At 41.8% G+C, this 13,961-nt stretch overlaps 3 protein-coding genes across 6 annotated transcripts in view; 2 read left to right on the top strand and 1 right to left on the bottom strand.

The window, feature by feature from the left end:
• LOC117534730 (zinc finger protein 678-like) overlaps nucleotides 1–9,701 on the top strand; it is a 101,459-nt gene extending 91,758 nt beyond the window's left edge. For all 4 annotated transcript variants that reach the window (XM_034198976.1, XM_034198977.1, XM_034198974.1 and 1 more), the window contains one exon: nucleotides 7,919–9,701. In XM_034198976.1, coding sequence (XP_034054867.1) covers nucleotides 7,919–8,950 — 1,032 coding nt within the window. In that variant the 3' untranslated portion in view covers nucleotides 8,951–9,701. The remainder of the gene's footprint in view (nucleotides 1–7,918) is intronic.
• The window catches only part of LOC117534740 (zinc finger protein 239-like), a 311,675-nt gene that overhangs the window by 12,489 nt on the left and 285,225 nt on the right, over nucleotides 1–13,961 (top strand). The window lies entirely within an intron of this gene.
• On the bottom strand, nucleotides 899–2,756 carry LOC117534736 (zinc finger BED domain-containing protein 1). Its single transcript, XM_034198983.1, has 2 exons — nucleotides 2,390–2,756; nucleotides 899–2,276 (listed from the first exon to the last, which is right to left on the bottom strand). The coding sequence occupies exons 1-2, from the start codon at nucleotides 2,673–2,675 to the stop codon at nucleotides 1,567–1,569; spliced, it is 996 nt and encodes a 331-aa protein (XP_034054874.1). The 5' UTR covers nucleotides 2,676–2,756; the 3' UTR covers nucleotides 899–1,566.

Below are 13,961 nucleotides of genomic sequence, written 5' to 3'. Positions count from 1 at the left end.
AAAATCGAGATTGTGCTCAGTGATAAAATCATTGATTAAAATTGTTTTACCTGCCAAAGACCTGACATGTAATAAAGCTAGTTTAAGTTTGTTAAATACACCATCAGTCAGGTTTTTTGTAACAAGCTGTGGCTGACATGGAATCACTGCTAAATTAGATAAACTCACACAAACGTTTGAGCGCTTCCTGTGTCTAAGCTGATTCACCGCTCTTAATCTATCACCTATCAACACAGATATCGGCAAAGCTACTGGCAGGCAGGGCCCCGACATGTCCGAGAAAGAGTTGAGTGCCATACGCCCTTGAGCCAGCATATCAGTCAGTGCTTGCGTTTTTTACACACACATTCTTATCAGGCTTCGGAGACAGCAGTCTTGAAGGGGGGGGGAGGACGTTTTGGTCCGGATGATTGTGGTAGGCATGGTGACGGGGGTGGTGGTGCGCGTCTATGCTTCAGTCATTTTGGTGGGCGTCGTTGAGGAGGTAGAGGAAATGCTGCCAGCCCTGCGTATCGCCTTCATGCGGTCATTGAACTCCAGGAAGGATTTGGTGCCAACCCTCTGTATCTCCTTCATCTGCTCATCAAACTCCAGGGGGGTGGTCGAGGGTGAAAGGGTGAGCGGAGAGTAGAGAGAGCTGGGGTGTGAAGGAAGAGTATCCTCAAAGGTGTTGACAGGGGGGGTGAATGGCATTGGACACTCCTCCATTTGTGTCATAGGTCTCCCATAATCAAAACATTCCTCATGCGGGTGCAGTGATACTTCTTCAAGGTTTTCTGCGCGATGTGTTGTGTCTTTCTCCTGTTTTTATTGCTCTTGCCGTTTGTCCTTGGCAGAGGGAACAGATTGATGACGCAGGCAGTTGAATATGTTAGAGATAAACAATTTTACTCCTGACTTGTTCAGGCAAATTCCATCTGCCTTAAAAATATGTCTGCGGTAGGGGTGAGCGATATTGAAAAATATATTATCACGATATTTTTCAAGGAGTATCACGATAGACGATATATATCACGATATTTTTTCATGTCGGTTATTATGGTTATTTTTCAAGTTACTTAACAGTACAAGCACCTACAAGGTAACAGAAACTAAAACAAAAAGGAGTAACAGACCAAAATAGCATTTCAAGCTGGTTTTATTTCTGTAATGAATCCCTGAATGAACAATTCAACATTTTGATATGGCTTCAAGGCACGTTTCTCAGTATAAAAATGAACTTTCTGAGGTAGCACTAGCAGTGAACATCAATAAACATGAAAAGGAGGGTAAAACATAACTAAGTAAAACATAAAACATCAATGAGGAAAAGTCAGTGCCAAACAATTAAAATGTAAACTTTAGACTTGAAGTGCAATAAAAAAACTTTAGCATAACTGAAGGGAACAACTATATAAATACCTTATTGATAAAATAAAATATAAGCCAACAGAATCAAACAAGACAATGAATAAAGTGCAATACTGTCTGAATCCTGACTAGACAGCTTTAGAGCATGTCTTCACATTGTATAGTTTTCTTTTTTTAAAACCTTTTTTACTTTTCTTGTTGTATGACAGAACACAATCACAGATTTTTTGCCAGGAAAATCAGTTTGTCAACTTTCTCTGGCTTGAGAGTTGCCCTTTGGCATGTGACAATATTGCCACCAGTGCTGAACACTCTCTCTGAGGGAGCACTAGTTGCCGGAATGCAGAAATACTTTCTAGCTAATTGGCTAACCCTTGGAAAGTTTCCATCATGGTTTTGCCCCCATTCCAGAGGGTCCATTTCACTGTCTGCATTTGGTACGGACAGGTAGGACTTCAATTCTGCCTCTATTGCTTCTTTTAGGGATGGAGAAGCAGATGTGCCAGCTGCAGTTACAGCAGAGGTCTTCAAAAAGCTGGCCAGTGTTTTCTTAGCTTTCTTTTTGTGGTGGCCCTGGTTTGCTTCTGCCTCAAGGCTCTGTGATGTGGAGGTAGATGAAGATGCTGCGGGACACTGTGCTTGTACAGTGACAGTCAGCAAGGACTCAAGCTCAGACACAGCTTTGGCTTGTATCTTCTCTAAGTTGTCACCGTCAATGTACTTTCTTTTGAACCTTGGATCAACAAGTGAAGCCATATCCAGCAGTTCATCAGTTTTGGGATCCTTGTATTTGTCAGTGAGGTAGTTGAGAATGGTCATATTCATTTCTCCTGAGAGGTCAGTGTCGTCATCATCCGCTTTTAAGAGGTGTTCTTTGGACAGGTGAAGCACTGGCTTTACATAAGACACACTCACATAGTCCTCACCTAAAAATAAAATAAAAAAAGAGGACAAATAGTAATAATTTTTGTATATTGATTGTATTGCCACTTTTCTAATTAAAAAATATATAAATAATAAAACATTTAAATAAACTCACCTGAGAGTGCATCTGTGAAGTCCCGTAGTGGACCCAGGGCCTTCACTACAGACTCCATCACATCCTTTTCGTTGTATCCAGGGACCAAACACCTTGTCGTCTTGTCTGCCTTAAGGATCTCAGAAATGGCCTTTTCCTGTTCCAACACTCTCTCAATCATGGAGAGTTTGGAACCCCATCGAGTTGGTGAGTCGGTGATGAGTTTGTGCGGAGGTAGCTTCATCTCTGTTTGAAGCCTAGCCAACTCTGTCTTTTTCTTCCAGCTGAAGGAGAATGTACTGACCATTTTCTTCAAGATGGACACTGTGCGATCAACACGAGGGTCTTTAGCACTTTTTTCTAAGAAATAGAAGATGAAGATTTATTAATCTGGTTTAACCTCCTCTGCCAACTATTTTGCATAACAATGCAAAATAGGGACAGTTTGGCCTAGCTTGTAGAATGCAATATTTATTATCACTACTAAATGTTTTTTTAAATAGGACTTAATTGGTTAATCACACAATACATTTTAATTCACATTTTCATTAAACTATTTATATTTTTAATTCTACACTTTTTTTTCTTGTTTTGTAGATATGGATTTTTATATATTTTATTGAAATGCATCACACACAAACACACACACACACACACACACACACACACACACAAAATGAATAAACTTATCATTTGTAGTCATATATTAATATAATACTTGTTTCACTCACCGATGGCCAGGTAAAGTCTGTGACCAAAGCACTGCAGGCGAGTCCAGGCGTTAAGATCCAAAGCTTTAACCATGTTGGCTCCACTGTCTGTGGTCATGCAGATCATGTTCTCCTCTTTCAGTCCCCAGCCTTGAAGTAAGTCCCTTAGGCCATGTGCGATTAGTTCCCCTGTATGGTCTACCGGGAAGTATATCGTTTGGAGACATGCACTTTGCAGCTTCCACTTGTGAATGAAATGAATGGTCAGACTCATATACGGTTCTGACGTGCGGCTAGACCATAAATCACTGGTTGTAGCAAAAAACTGGACATTTTGAATTTCCTGTAGTACCTTCTCTCGGCATTCAGTGTACATTTTTGGAATGGCCTTTGTAGAAAAATATTTTCGACTGGGCACCTGGTACCGTGGGTCAACTGTTTTCATCAGCCTCACGAAACCTTTGTTTTCCACGCTCTTTATTGGTTGCATATCCTTGGCCACATAAAACGCCACCGCGTCAGTTATGTCTTTCCACCGTTTGCTAGTCTTTTCATAAGGAGCCCCTTTATGAAATGCCTGCGCTATGGTAGTTTGTTTTGGTGCAGTCGCTGCGGTAGATTGTGCATTCACACGCGGGGGACCTTGCACTCTTACAGTCTCTGCATGCTCTTTCTGGTGCTTGCGTTTGAGGTGGTCTCGTAAGCCCGACGTGTTCCATCTGTCGCTTTGAAATTTTCTTTTTTGCAAATTTTGCAAATTACATTTGTTTGCTCCGTGTCTGTTGTTATATCCAAAATAATTCCATACCAGAGACGTAGAGTTCTTTTTGGGGACTAATTCTTCTACATCAGAATCTGACTCTCCGTCCATTATTGCTGTGTGTGCAGACTGCCAACAGTGTATTTTCCCTCGCTGCAAAGAAAGGGGGCGGGGACTTTGGAAGCGTGTCAAACAACTCGGACTGAACTACCAACACGAAAGCAGAGGTGCGCTGACATTGTGAAATCGATCGGGCTTGATATATGGTGAAATTAAAAGCAGTAGGTGAGGCTGGGGGAGGGGAAGAGGCTCTCCGTCCGCTGTCATAGCCCCCTGTGCTGCGCACACGTTTTTAAAAAAATTCAATTTATTTATTTTTATCACGATAGATACGATATCTCTGAAAAAGCATATCGTGGAGACCTAATATCGTCACGGCGATATATATCGTCATATCGCCCACCCCTAGTCTGTGGTCCCAGAAAAAGTAAAAATTGTCAATAAAATGGACAGTATGGTCAGTACAGACAGTTGAAAGCCACGTGTTCAGTGCAAACAATCTGCTGAATGTCTATACTCCTCTTCTGACTGGCGGTAGAGGGCCACTGATGAACACCTCCGCATTTAGAGAGCTGACCGTTTCCAACAGACATTTAAAGTATTTTTTCAGCCCTTCTGACTGTTCAGATTTGTTCCAATGTGCAGTACCACATTCTTCACAGTCGGATGTTCAGTCCCAATATGCAGGATCTTCTCAGCCAAGTCAGAGACCATATCCTTGGGAAAACAGAGTACTTTGGTGTTGTTCTTACTACACAGACTTTTTACATCTCTTACAGCAGAGTCACCCACAATCAGAGTTTCAGACCTAGCCTTTCCCTCTAGCCTTTTACTTTTGGAGTAGCTATTGGTACTTACCCTGCTGTGTGAAGAGGACAGGTTATCCAGCTCATCAGAAAGAGATCTCCGGTTCTCGGTCAGCAGAGCGTATCTGTTCTGGATTGGCACAGTTGGTGGTTTAGGAGGATTGTTTGTAGTTCTCCCTTTAGCAGCTGTCCACGACTGTTTCCCAGTATGAATAGGGGTTGAAGAGGCGCTCTTCCTGGGTGATAACAATGCAGGCCAGCCGGTCACATCACAGATTTCAGAGCGCTGGGCTCTGCCTGTTATTCGTTCTCCCAAATCCCATGGAAATGTTTTACTCTTCGGCCTTGCACCCAGAGAGTTCAAGGGAGGACTACCACTTGTAGATTTATTACCCGGTACACAGCCCTCCTGTTCCTTGGAATCCTTGTAGCTGCTAGCTAGCTGTAAGTTAGCATGCCCTTTTCCATTTGTTTGCACTGGTAAAGTGGTGTCATTCCAACCTAGTCCATTCACTTCCACGTTATCTTCCAACTGTTGCATTTCATTTCCAACACTCCCATCTTCTGTAGAAGTTTGTGGAAGTCATCTGTAGAGAGCGGAGGCATTTTGCATTTGCTAGCTAAATAGCATGCAGTACCAGGCTTTAGCTGTTTGCTAGGCCACGCTACTGTAGGAGTAAGGTCGTCGTAAAAATATTGAAATATGGCTGAAACCCTTCATCTATTTACAAAGAATAACTGTCCCAGTGATAAGTTAATGTCCAGGAGCTGCTGCTCGAAGTTACCAGAAAAGAAAAATAGGAAAATCAGCATAACAAAGTAAGCAGAGGCAAGGGCAAGCAGAAAAACGGCTGCACTGTAAGAAGCAGGAAGCAGTGAATCTCCAACGAACGAATATTCGGGTACAGCCCTAGTGTGATCCCTAACATACGGTTGGAACCAAGGTAACACAGTCTCCAGGCGACATTGCTTCATGTCCCCGAGCACTATTGCCGGTGCATCGGGGTGGCTGAGTTGCATCTCGTGAACACGGTCAGCGATGGAGCCGGCCGCCATTGACACTCTGTCGCTGGGAGGCACGTAAACAACAAACAGTAAAAACCTCTGCAGCTCATCCAGAATGCAGCGGCTCGTCTGGTCTTCAACCTTCCTAAATTTTCCCACACTACTCCGCTCCTCCGCTCCCTTCACTGGCTTCCGGTAACTGCTAGAATCCACTTCAAGACACTGGTACTTGCTTACCATGCTGCGAATGGATCTGGCCCTTCGTACATCCAGGACATGGTTAAACCGTACACCCCAGCGCGTGCACTACGCTCTGCATCAGCCAAACGACTCGCTGCGCCCTCGCTGCGAGGGGGACCCAAGTTCCCATCGGCGAAAACACGTGGGTTTGCTGTCCTGGCTCCAGGATGGTGGAATGAGCTCCCCATTGACATCAGGACGGCAGATAGCTTGCACATCTTCCGGCGCAAACTGAAAACTCATCTCGACTCCACTTCGAGCGATAGAACTATTAACGAAGCACTTTTATACTAATAAAGGACTGGCTTATCTAAAGCCAGTTGAGTAGCACTTGAAATGTTTTTGCTCTATGAAGCCTGATGTACTTATATGATTCTGTTTTCTTCAAGTTGTATTCTGTTGGTCGAACGCACTTATTGTAAGTCGCTTTGGATAAAAGCCTCAGCTAAATGCAATGTAATGTAATGTAATGTAAAATACACCCGAATTCTCTAGGCAGATTAGAGGATGAAAGGGTCTTAACGTCATGCCAAGAATTTCTACATTGGGATTGCAGGTTTTACATTTTGCTGAGTATGATCGGCACCACAGATCATTAATATACACACAAATACCGCCTCCTCTGGTTTTCCCCGAGTTCGCATCGCTGTCTGCTCAAACAAGGGTGAATCCGGGTACCTCAAAGAGAGATTCAGGCATTGTAGCCAATTCCGTGACACAAAATAAAGAGGCCTGACGATATTCATGACATTACCTTGTGTATGTCCTTCGTGCTCAATGAGCGCAGGTTTGTGAGTGATGGATGGAAGGGGTGGCCGGCTGAATCTCCGCCGTAGGCGATTCTGAACGCCTCCCCTCCTTCCTCGTCTCTTTTTCCTGGTGTTTCTAAGCGGCTCCCGAGGGATGTCATCCAATATTGAAGAGAACAGATGGCTTGATGTATTCGTATGATGCCGATCGCATTGTAGCTCCAGCATAGCCTCATGGCTGTTGCAGCGAAGAGGCCGGGCCTCCTCGCCATACCTGCTTGTGCTGTCACTCAGGTGTGTCTTGGAAAGTTGTGTGGCCAGACATGGTCCGCAGAAGGTAAATGTAATCCACAGGATCAAAAGCATGGTCTCTCAAAATGACGTTTCTTACAAAGTTTAGACAATAATTAGACCAAACAAACAAAAACAAAACACAAGACGAACAGAGCATACTGAGACGCGCTGTGACAGGATGCCGTCTCCCTCTGTGTCCTGTATATACCAGAGGTGGGAGTAAGTCATACATGTGCAAGTCTCAAGTTACTGGGGTGAGAGTGAAGCAAGTCAAGTCATACCAAATCCAGATGAATAACCCCAGTTTCCGCATTTAAATCAGTTAAAAGACAGTGGTTATGAAAAGTAGAGTTTTATTTTCAACATTAGCAACAATGGAGAGTGGGGCTCTGAAATAATAAAACAGGTAATATGGGGAAGAATCAGGCATGTGTGTGTGTGTTGTTAAAACGTAGCAGCCTGTGATCGCTCTTTATCTGTTCTAATGAAGGTAAACACAGCGAAGTAAACAGTAAAAGGCACAGCTCTTTGCAGCTGGTGCTGCTCTTCTCAGATTCTGCTTACATGTTACTGCCTCCTGGTGCTTCAGAGATTTCATGAAGTGAAGGAGGTTTTCCTTCTATAAAACAGCTGTGGGCAGCAGATACTGTGAGAGTCCTGGACATGAATTCATAGATCAAGGCAGACTGGTTCACAGACTTTCCTGTTTTGCCGATCCGGTGCTTAAACAAATAGCTCTCCTGGCCGAAATGTTATAATATAAATAAGTTATATATATATGTTATAATATAATAAACACAAAGAGTTAGTAAAAGTAGTAGTCCGTTATCTCAAGGTTTATATTAAGGGAGTTTTATTGTGTTAACTGTATATGTATTTATGCTTTTTAGATTTACTTTCTCTCTTTCTCTGTCCGTCTGTTCTAGAAACCAAAAGGAAGAGAGAGACGTCACAGCTGTCAGCAATGTGACAAATCCTTGACAAGATCTGGACATTTAAAGAGCCACCTGCTTATTCATACTGGAGAAAAACCGTACAGCTGCGAAGAGTGTAGGAAAACATTCACTAGATCTGGTGATCTCAAAACACATCAACGAATTCACACTGGAGAGAAAACGTACAGCTGTGAACAGTGTGGGACAACTTTCACTACATCAGGTGTTCTCAAAAGACATCAACGTATTCACACTGGAGAAAAACCATACAGGTGTGAAGAGTGTGGGACAACTTTCACTGAATCAGGTGCCCTCAAAAGACATCAACGTATTCACACTGGAGAAAAACCGTACCGGTGTGAAGAGTGTGGGACAACTTTCACTGAATCAGGTGCTCTCAAAAGACATCAACGTATTCACACTGGAGAAAAACCGTACCGGTGTGAAGAGTGTGGGAAAACATTCACTACATCAAGTCATCTCCAAAAACATCAACGTATTCACACTGGAGAAAAACCGTACTGGTGTGAAGAGTGTGGGAAAATGTTCACTACATCAAGTGATCTCCAAAAACATCAACGTATTCACACTGGAGAAAAACCGTACAGGTGTGAAGAGTGTGGGACAACTTTCACTGAATCAGGTGCTCTCAAAAGACATCAACGTATTCACACTGGAGAAAAACCGTACTGGTGTGAAGAGTGTGGGACAACTTTCACTGAATCAGGTGCTCTCAAAAGACATCAACGTATTCACACTGGAGAAAAACCGTACTGGTGTGAAGAGTGTGGGAAAACATTCACTACATCAAGTCATCTCCAAATACATCAACGTATTCACACTGGAGAAAAACCGTACTGGTGTGAAGAGTGTGGGAAAATGTTCACTACATCAAGTGATCTCCAAAGACATCAACGTATTCACACTGGAGAAAAACCGTACTGGTGTGAAGAGTGTGGGGAAATGTTTTCTCAAAGTTCTAACCTTAAACTCCACAAGCGAATTCACACCGCATCGTTTTGAACAACTATGAGAGCCAAGCTAGCTGTTTCCTCCTCCTGATGTCCTGAGAGCTGTAGTTATATTTTAAGAGTCTTTCTGAATTGAAGTCCGACTAACAGACTTCAATTCACAGTCAGTCTCGTTTTATGTCCCTGGACAAGCCCTGAGGTCCTCATCAGCTTTTTAAATATGCCTAAATTCCCCCAAAATAAAATGGGTCAGGCACTACTGTGGAACACCAGGAAATATCAGAGAGGCTCAGTGGACATTTTTAAATGCCAGCTAAAGACACATCTCTTTAGATTAGCTTTTTATTAGCAATCCCCCCACTTTAAATGGTCTTTTAGTCTTTATTATTTACCTACTTTTATATTGTTTCATTTATGATATAGGAAGGGTTTTATCTTATATTAGTTAACAGTTTCAATAGCAACATTTATTATTACGTTGGTTTCTTTATATTTTAATCACTATTCATTTGTATTTGTATTTCTGTTGATTTTATATCGTTGCATCTATTCTTTTCTTGTGTCTTATTTTTCCGTGATAAATCATAATTTTCATTACTGTATTTCATTTGTTATTATTATTATCATACCTTTTACCTCCCCCCGTATCTTAACCTGTTACAATGTTATATTTCGCTGCATGTATCTGAAAGGTTTTAACGTCTGAGGGGACTTTCTTGTTTATTTTTAACTTCTGATGTGTTGCCATTTTGTAAAGCACTTTGAACTGCACGTGCTGTATGGATAAAGCTTTATTATTTTAACAGTTTTTTTATTTTCTGACCAGCGTTCACACTATGCCAACACAAGGCCACAGAGACGCTGTTTCTCCATTTTAATTGAGGTTTGTAATGGTTCCTGAACTATGAAGAAATGTTTTACTATTCTGTGTTTCAACCATGGATTTCTAATAGCCTTGCTATTCCTTTTTTTTAAATATTATATCTCAACTGCTAGCCTTGTTAAGCTGCATTGAAGGAATTTAGTTTCACTGTTCATTAATCTGATGAGTAGTGTCGTAGCAGCTTTAAAATCAGCTGTGGTCTAGAGAGAATAATCAGTAAGGTAACAAACGTACAGCAAACAATATTAATATTAATAATATTATAAGCTTTTATACTTGCAAGTATGACGTCTCCTCCAAAGAGCACATACCTTTCTGAGTAAAACAGGCTCTCTTTAAAAGAGGACATCAAAGCAGATTTACATTACATCATAATGGGAGGCCAGCTGATAAACCCCCCCCCCCCAAAACCATCACTCCATACAAGACAATGGGATATACAGATACCCCTCAGATACAGTATGCAAAACTCACACCCTACACAGAGCAAAAGGGATACAGATAACACCTTATCCTAACTTCCTTCCCCTCATCCTTCCTGTAGTGTCATAAAACCCCCTTGCAAAAACATCTGTTGATCACTCACACACATTCAAAGGTCACTCCAGGGATTTGACCTAATCAGTTAAACCATTGACATGACATTTTCAGAATACAGCAGTTTACATTTCATTAGGTTTACACTGTATTAAGCTTTAGTACCATAATTTCCATCACATTAGTTTCGCCAATAATCTGTTTGGTTAAAGGTGGGCTAGGTAATTTTGGAGAAACCAGCTCGAGTGCGCTAGAATTTGAAAATACACAGCCGGAAAAAATCTGCCACTTCCTCACAGAGCCCCTCCTCCAACACACATGACCAATGAGGGCACGAGATGAGTTTGTGCACAGATGGAAGGCTGACAGGCAGGTAGGCCATCCAGTTACTTTAGCCGGGCCGGCTCAGATGATTGGTCGTGCTTTTTACAGTACCACGGTTTCCACAGATGATATTTTTTATGGATTTTTTTGTCAAAGCACTTCAGATATTCATTGCTATCTGGATGTTAAGAGCATTCCATGGAATATAACAAAAAGTGTATCTCGAGCCGGTTTCTCCGGCCACAGCTCGATTGAGCCTTCTATTCCCATAGCACTCAGTAGTAATGATTTTATGTGCTTTAACGATAAAATTGTTACTCTTAGAAACAACATTAATGACCTCTTGCCTTTGACCAGTATAGTGTTATCAACAGCTCCCGGAAACGTAAGTTCTAATATTACACTAGATAGTAAACTAGAATGCTTTTCAGCCATAAACCTTGAACAATTAAATTCAATGATTCTCTCTTCTAAACCATCAACGTGTATGTTAGACCCAATTCCAACTAAGCTGTTGAAGGAAGTTTTTCCATTAATTAGCACTTCTTTATTAAATATTATGAATATGTCTTTATTATCAGGCTATGTTCCACAATCATTCAAAGTAGCAGTGATAAAACCGCTTCTTAAAAAGCACAACCTCGATCCAGAGGTTTTAGCCAATTATAGACCTATTTCCACTCTTCCGTTCCTCTCAAAAATTCTTGAGAAAGCGGTCGCAAAACAGTTGTGTGATTACTTAAAAAACAATGATTTATTTGAAGATTTTCAGTCCGGCTTTAGAACACATCATAGCACAGAGACAGCTCTGGTTAAAGTCACAAATGACATTCTAATAGCCTCTGACAAGGGACGTGTCTCTATTCTTGTTTTGCTCGATCTCAGTGCTGCATTTGATACTATCGACCATGATATCTTATTGCAAAGACTAGAGCACTTAGTTGGCATACAGGGAACTGCTTTAGGCTGGTTTAGGTCCTATCTATCTGAACGCTCTCAGTTTGTACGTGTCAATGATGAATCTTCCACGCAAACCAAAGTTAGCCATGGAGTGCCACAGGGCTCAGTGCTCGGACCTATTTTGTTCACATTATATATGCTTCCGTTAGGCAATATTATAAGGAATCATTCTGTACATTTTCATTGTTATGCGGATGATACTCAACTATATTTATCAATCAAGCCTGATGAAATTAATCATCTAAATAAAATTCAAGACTGCCTTAAGGACTTAAAAACGTGGATGACCTTAAACTTTTTGATGTTAAACACGACCAAAACTGAAGTTATTGTACTTGGCCCGAAGAATCTACGAAACAAATTATCTAAGGATATACTGACTATGGATGGCATTAATTGGCCTCCAGTGAGACTGTAAGGAATCTTGGTGTTATATTTGATCAGGATTTATCCTTTAACGCCCACATAAAATCAATTTCAAGGACCGCCTACTTCCATCTACGTAACATTGCAAAAATCAGGCATATCTTGCCTCAAAACGATGCAGAGAAACTAGTCCATGCATTTGTTACTTCAAGGCTGGATTATTGTAACTCTTTATTATCAGGGTGTACCAAGAAGTCAGTCAAGTCGCTTCAGCTGATTCAAAATGCTGCAGCTCGTGTACTAACCAGAGTTAGGAAAAGGGACCACATTACTCCTGTTCTGGCTGCCTTACACTGGCTCCCTATAGAACACAGGATAGAATTTAAAATTATTCTTCTCGCCTACAAAGCCCTTAATGGGCAGGCGCCATCTTACCTTAAAGAACTCATTATACCCTACTGTCCTACTAGGGCATTGCGTTCCAAGAATGCAGGGTTGTTGGTTGTTCCTAGAGTCTCTAAAAGTACAATGGGAGCCAGAGCCTTTTCTTATCAAGCTCCACATTTGTGGAATCAGCTTCCAGTTTGTGTTCGGGCGGCAGACACCCTATCCGTTTTTAAGAGTGCGCTTAAGACCTTCCTTTTTGATAAAGCTTATAGAATGAGCTCCCCATTGACATCAGGACGGCAGATAGCTTGCACATCTTCCGGCGCAAACTGAAAACTCATCTCTTTCGACTCCACTTCGAGCGTTAGAATGATTAACGAAGCACTTTTATACCAATAAAGGACTGGATTACCTAAAGCCAGTTGAGTAGCACTTGAAATGTTTGGCTCTATGAAACCTGATATACTTATATGATTCTGTTTTCTTCAAGGTTGTGTCTTCCTGGTCGAATGTACTTATTGTAAGTCGCTTTGGACAAAAGCGTCAGCTAAATGCAATGTAATGTAATGTAATAAAGCTTATAGTTAGGGCTGATTAGATTCAGCCCCTAGTTTTGCTGATATAGGCTTAGTTTGTCGGGGGACATCTTACTTCTTCCTTCTCTCTGTCTATACCTGTGTACTCTCATGTTCTGATTAACCCAGCTTCCCCAAATTTCTTTCTTTTTGGTGTCTATATACGCCGGGATCCGGAGTCATGGATGATCCTGCGCTCCTTTGTCCTGGATCGCGAGCCCTGGATCTTGAGTCATGGCTGTGGTCCTGGATCATAGGTCCTGGATGGATATCCTCGTAGATTCATCTTCCTATTATACACACATGCATTTCCAAACATTTGGACTACCTATGTTGCAAATGTATTATCTTTTCAATTTACACACGGCATCTATTGCACGTCTGTCCGTCCTGGGAGAGGGATCCGTCCTCTGTTGCTCTCCCCGAGGTTTCTCCCATTTTTCCCTTTAAACTGTGGGTTTTCTTCGGAAGTTTTTCCTTGTACGATGTGAGGGTCTAAGGACAGAGGGTGTCGTATTATCATACTGATATTTTGTACAAACTGTAAAGTCCACTGAGACAAATGTAACATTTGTGATATTGGGCTATATAAATAAACATTGATTGATTGATTTCTCAAACTTACCTACCCCACCTTTAATCAAATATTGTGACTTTAAACTTCTATTGGGATATTTTTGATTGTTCCTATTGGCAAAAGGCATAAAACACACCCAGTAAAAGATAGGATAAAACATCAATGAAAAACAGCTAGAAACTCACCTCCTCCGACGCCAGGGGCAGCTAAAGACTCACTTTTTCCGACAGGCCAAAAGCCTCTACTGACACAGAGGCTCTCAGTTTCTGGGGGAGTTCATTCCATAGGGGCCACCACCTCAAAGGCACGGTCCCTCTTTGTTTTTAGCCTGGTTCGGGGACCCTTAATTGCTCATTTCCACCGCAGCGCGGTTTAAGCGTCCTGTGTCGTGCCGGTCCCGTTTTTGGTTGCATTTCCACTATGACTAGTTCCGGCCCGGGGCTACTTTTTCACC

The sequence above is a fragment of the Gymnodraco acuticeps genome, unplaced genomic scaffold, assembly GCF_902827175.1.
Source record: "Gymnodraco acuticeps unplaced genomic scaffold, fGymAcu1.1, whole genome shotgun sequence".
Taxonomy (NCBI): Eukaryota; Metazoa; Chordata; class Actinopteri; order Perciformes; family Bathydraconidae; genus Gymnodraco; species Gymnodraco acuticeps.
This window is presented reverse-complemented; position numbering and strand designations above follow the sequence as displayed.

Coding starts and splice junctions, on each gene's coding strand:
- LOC117534736 (XM_034198983.1), bottom strand. CDS start 2,675: ATGGTCAGTACATTCTCCTTCAGCTGGAAGAAAAAGACAGAGTTGGCT. Junction 2,277..2,389: donor CTTCACAGATGCACTCTCAG/GTGAGTTTATTT, acceptor TTTTATTTTTAG/GTGAGGACTATGTGAGTGTG.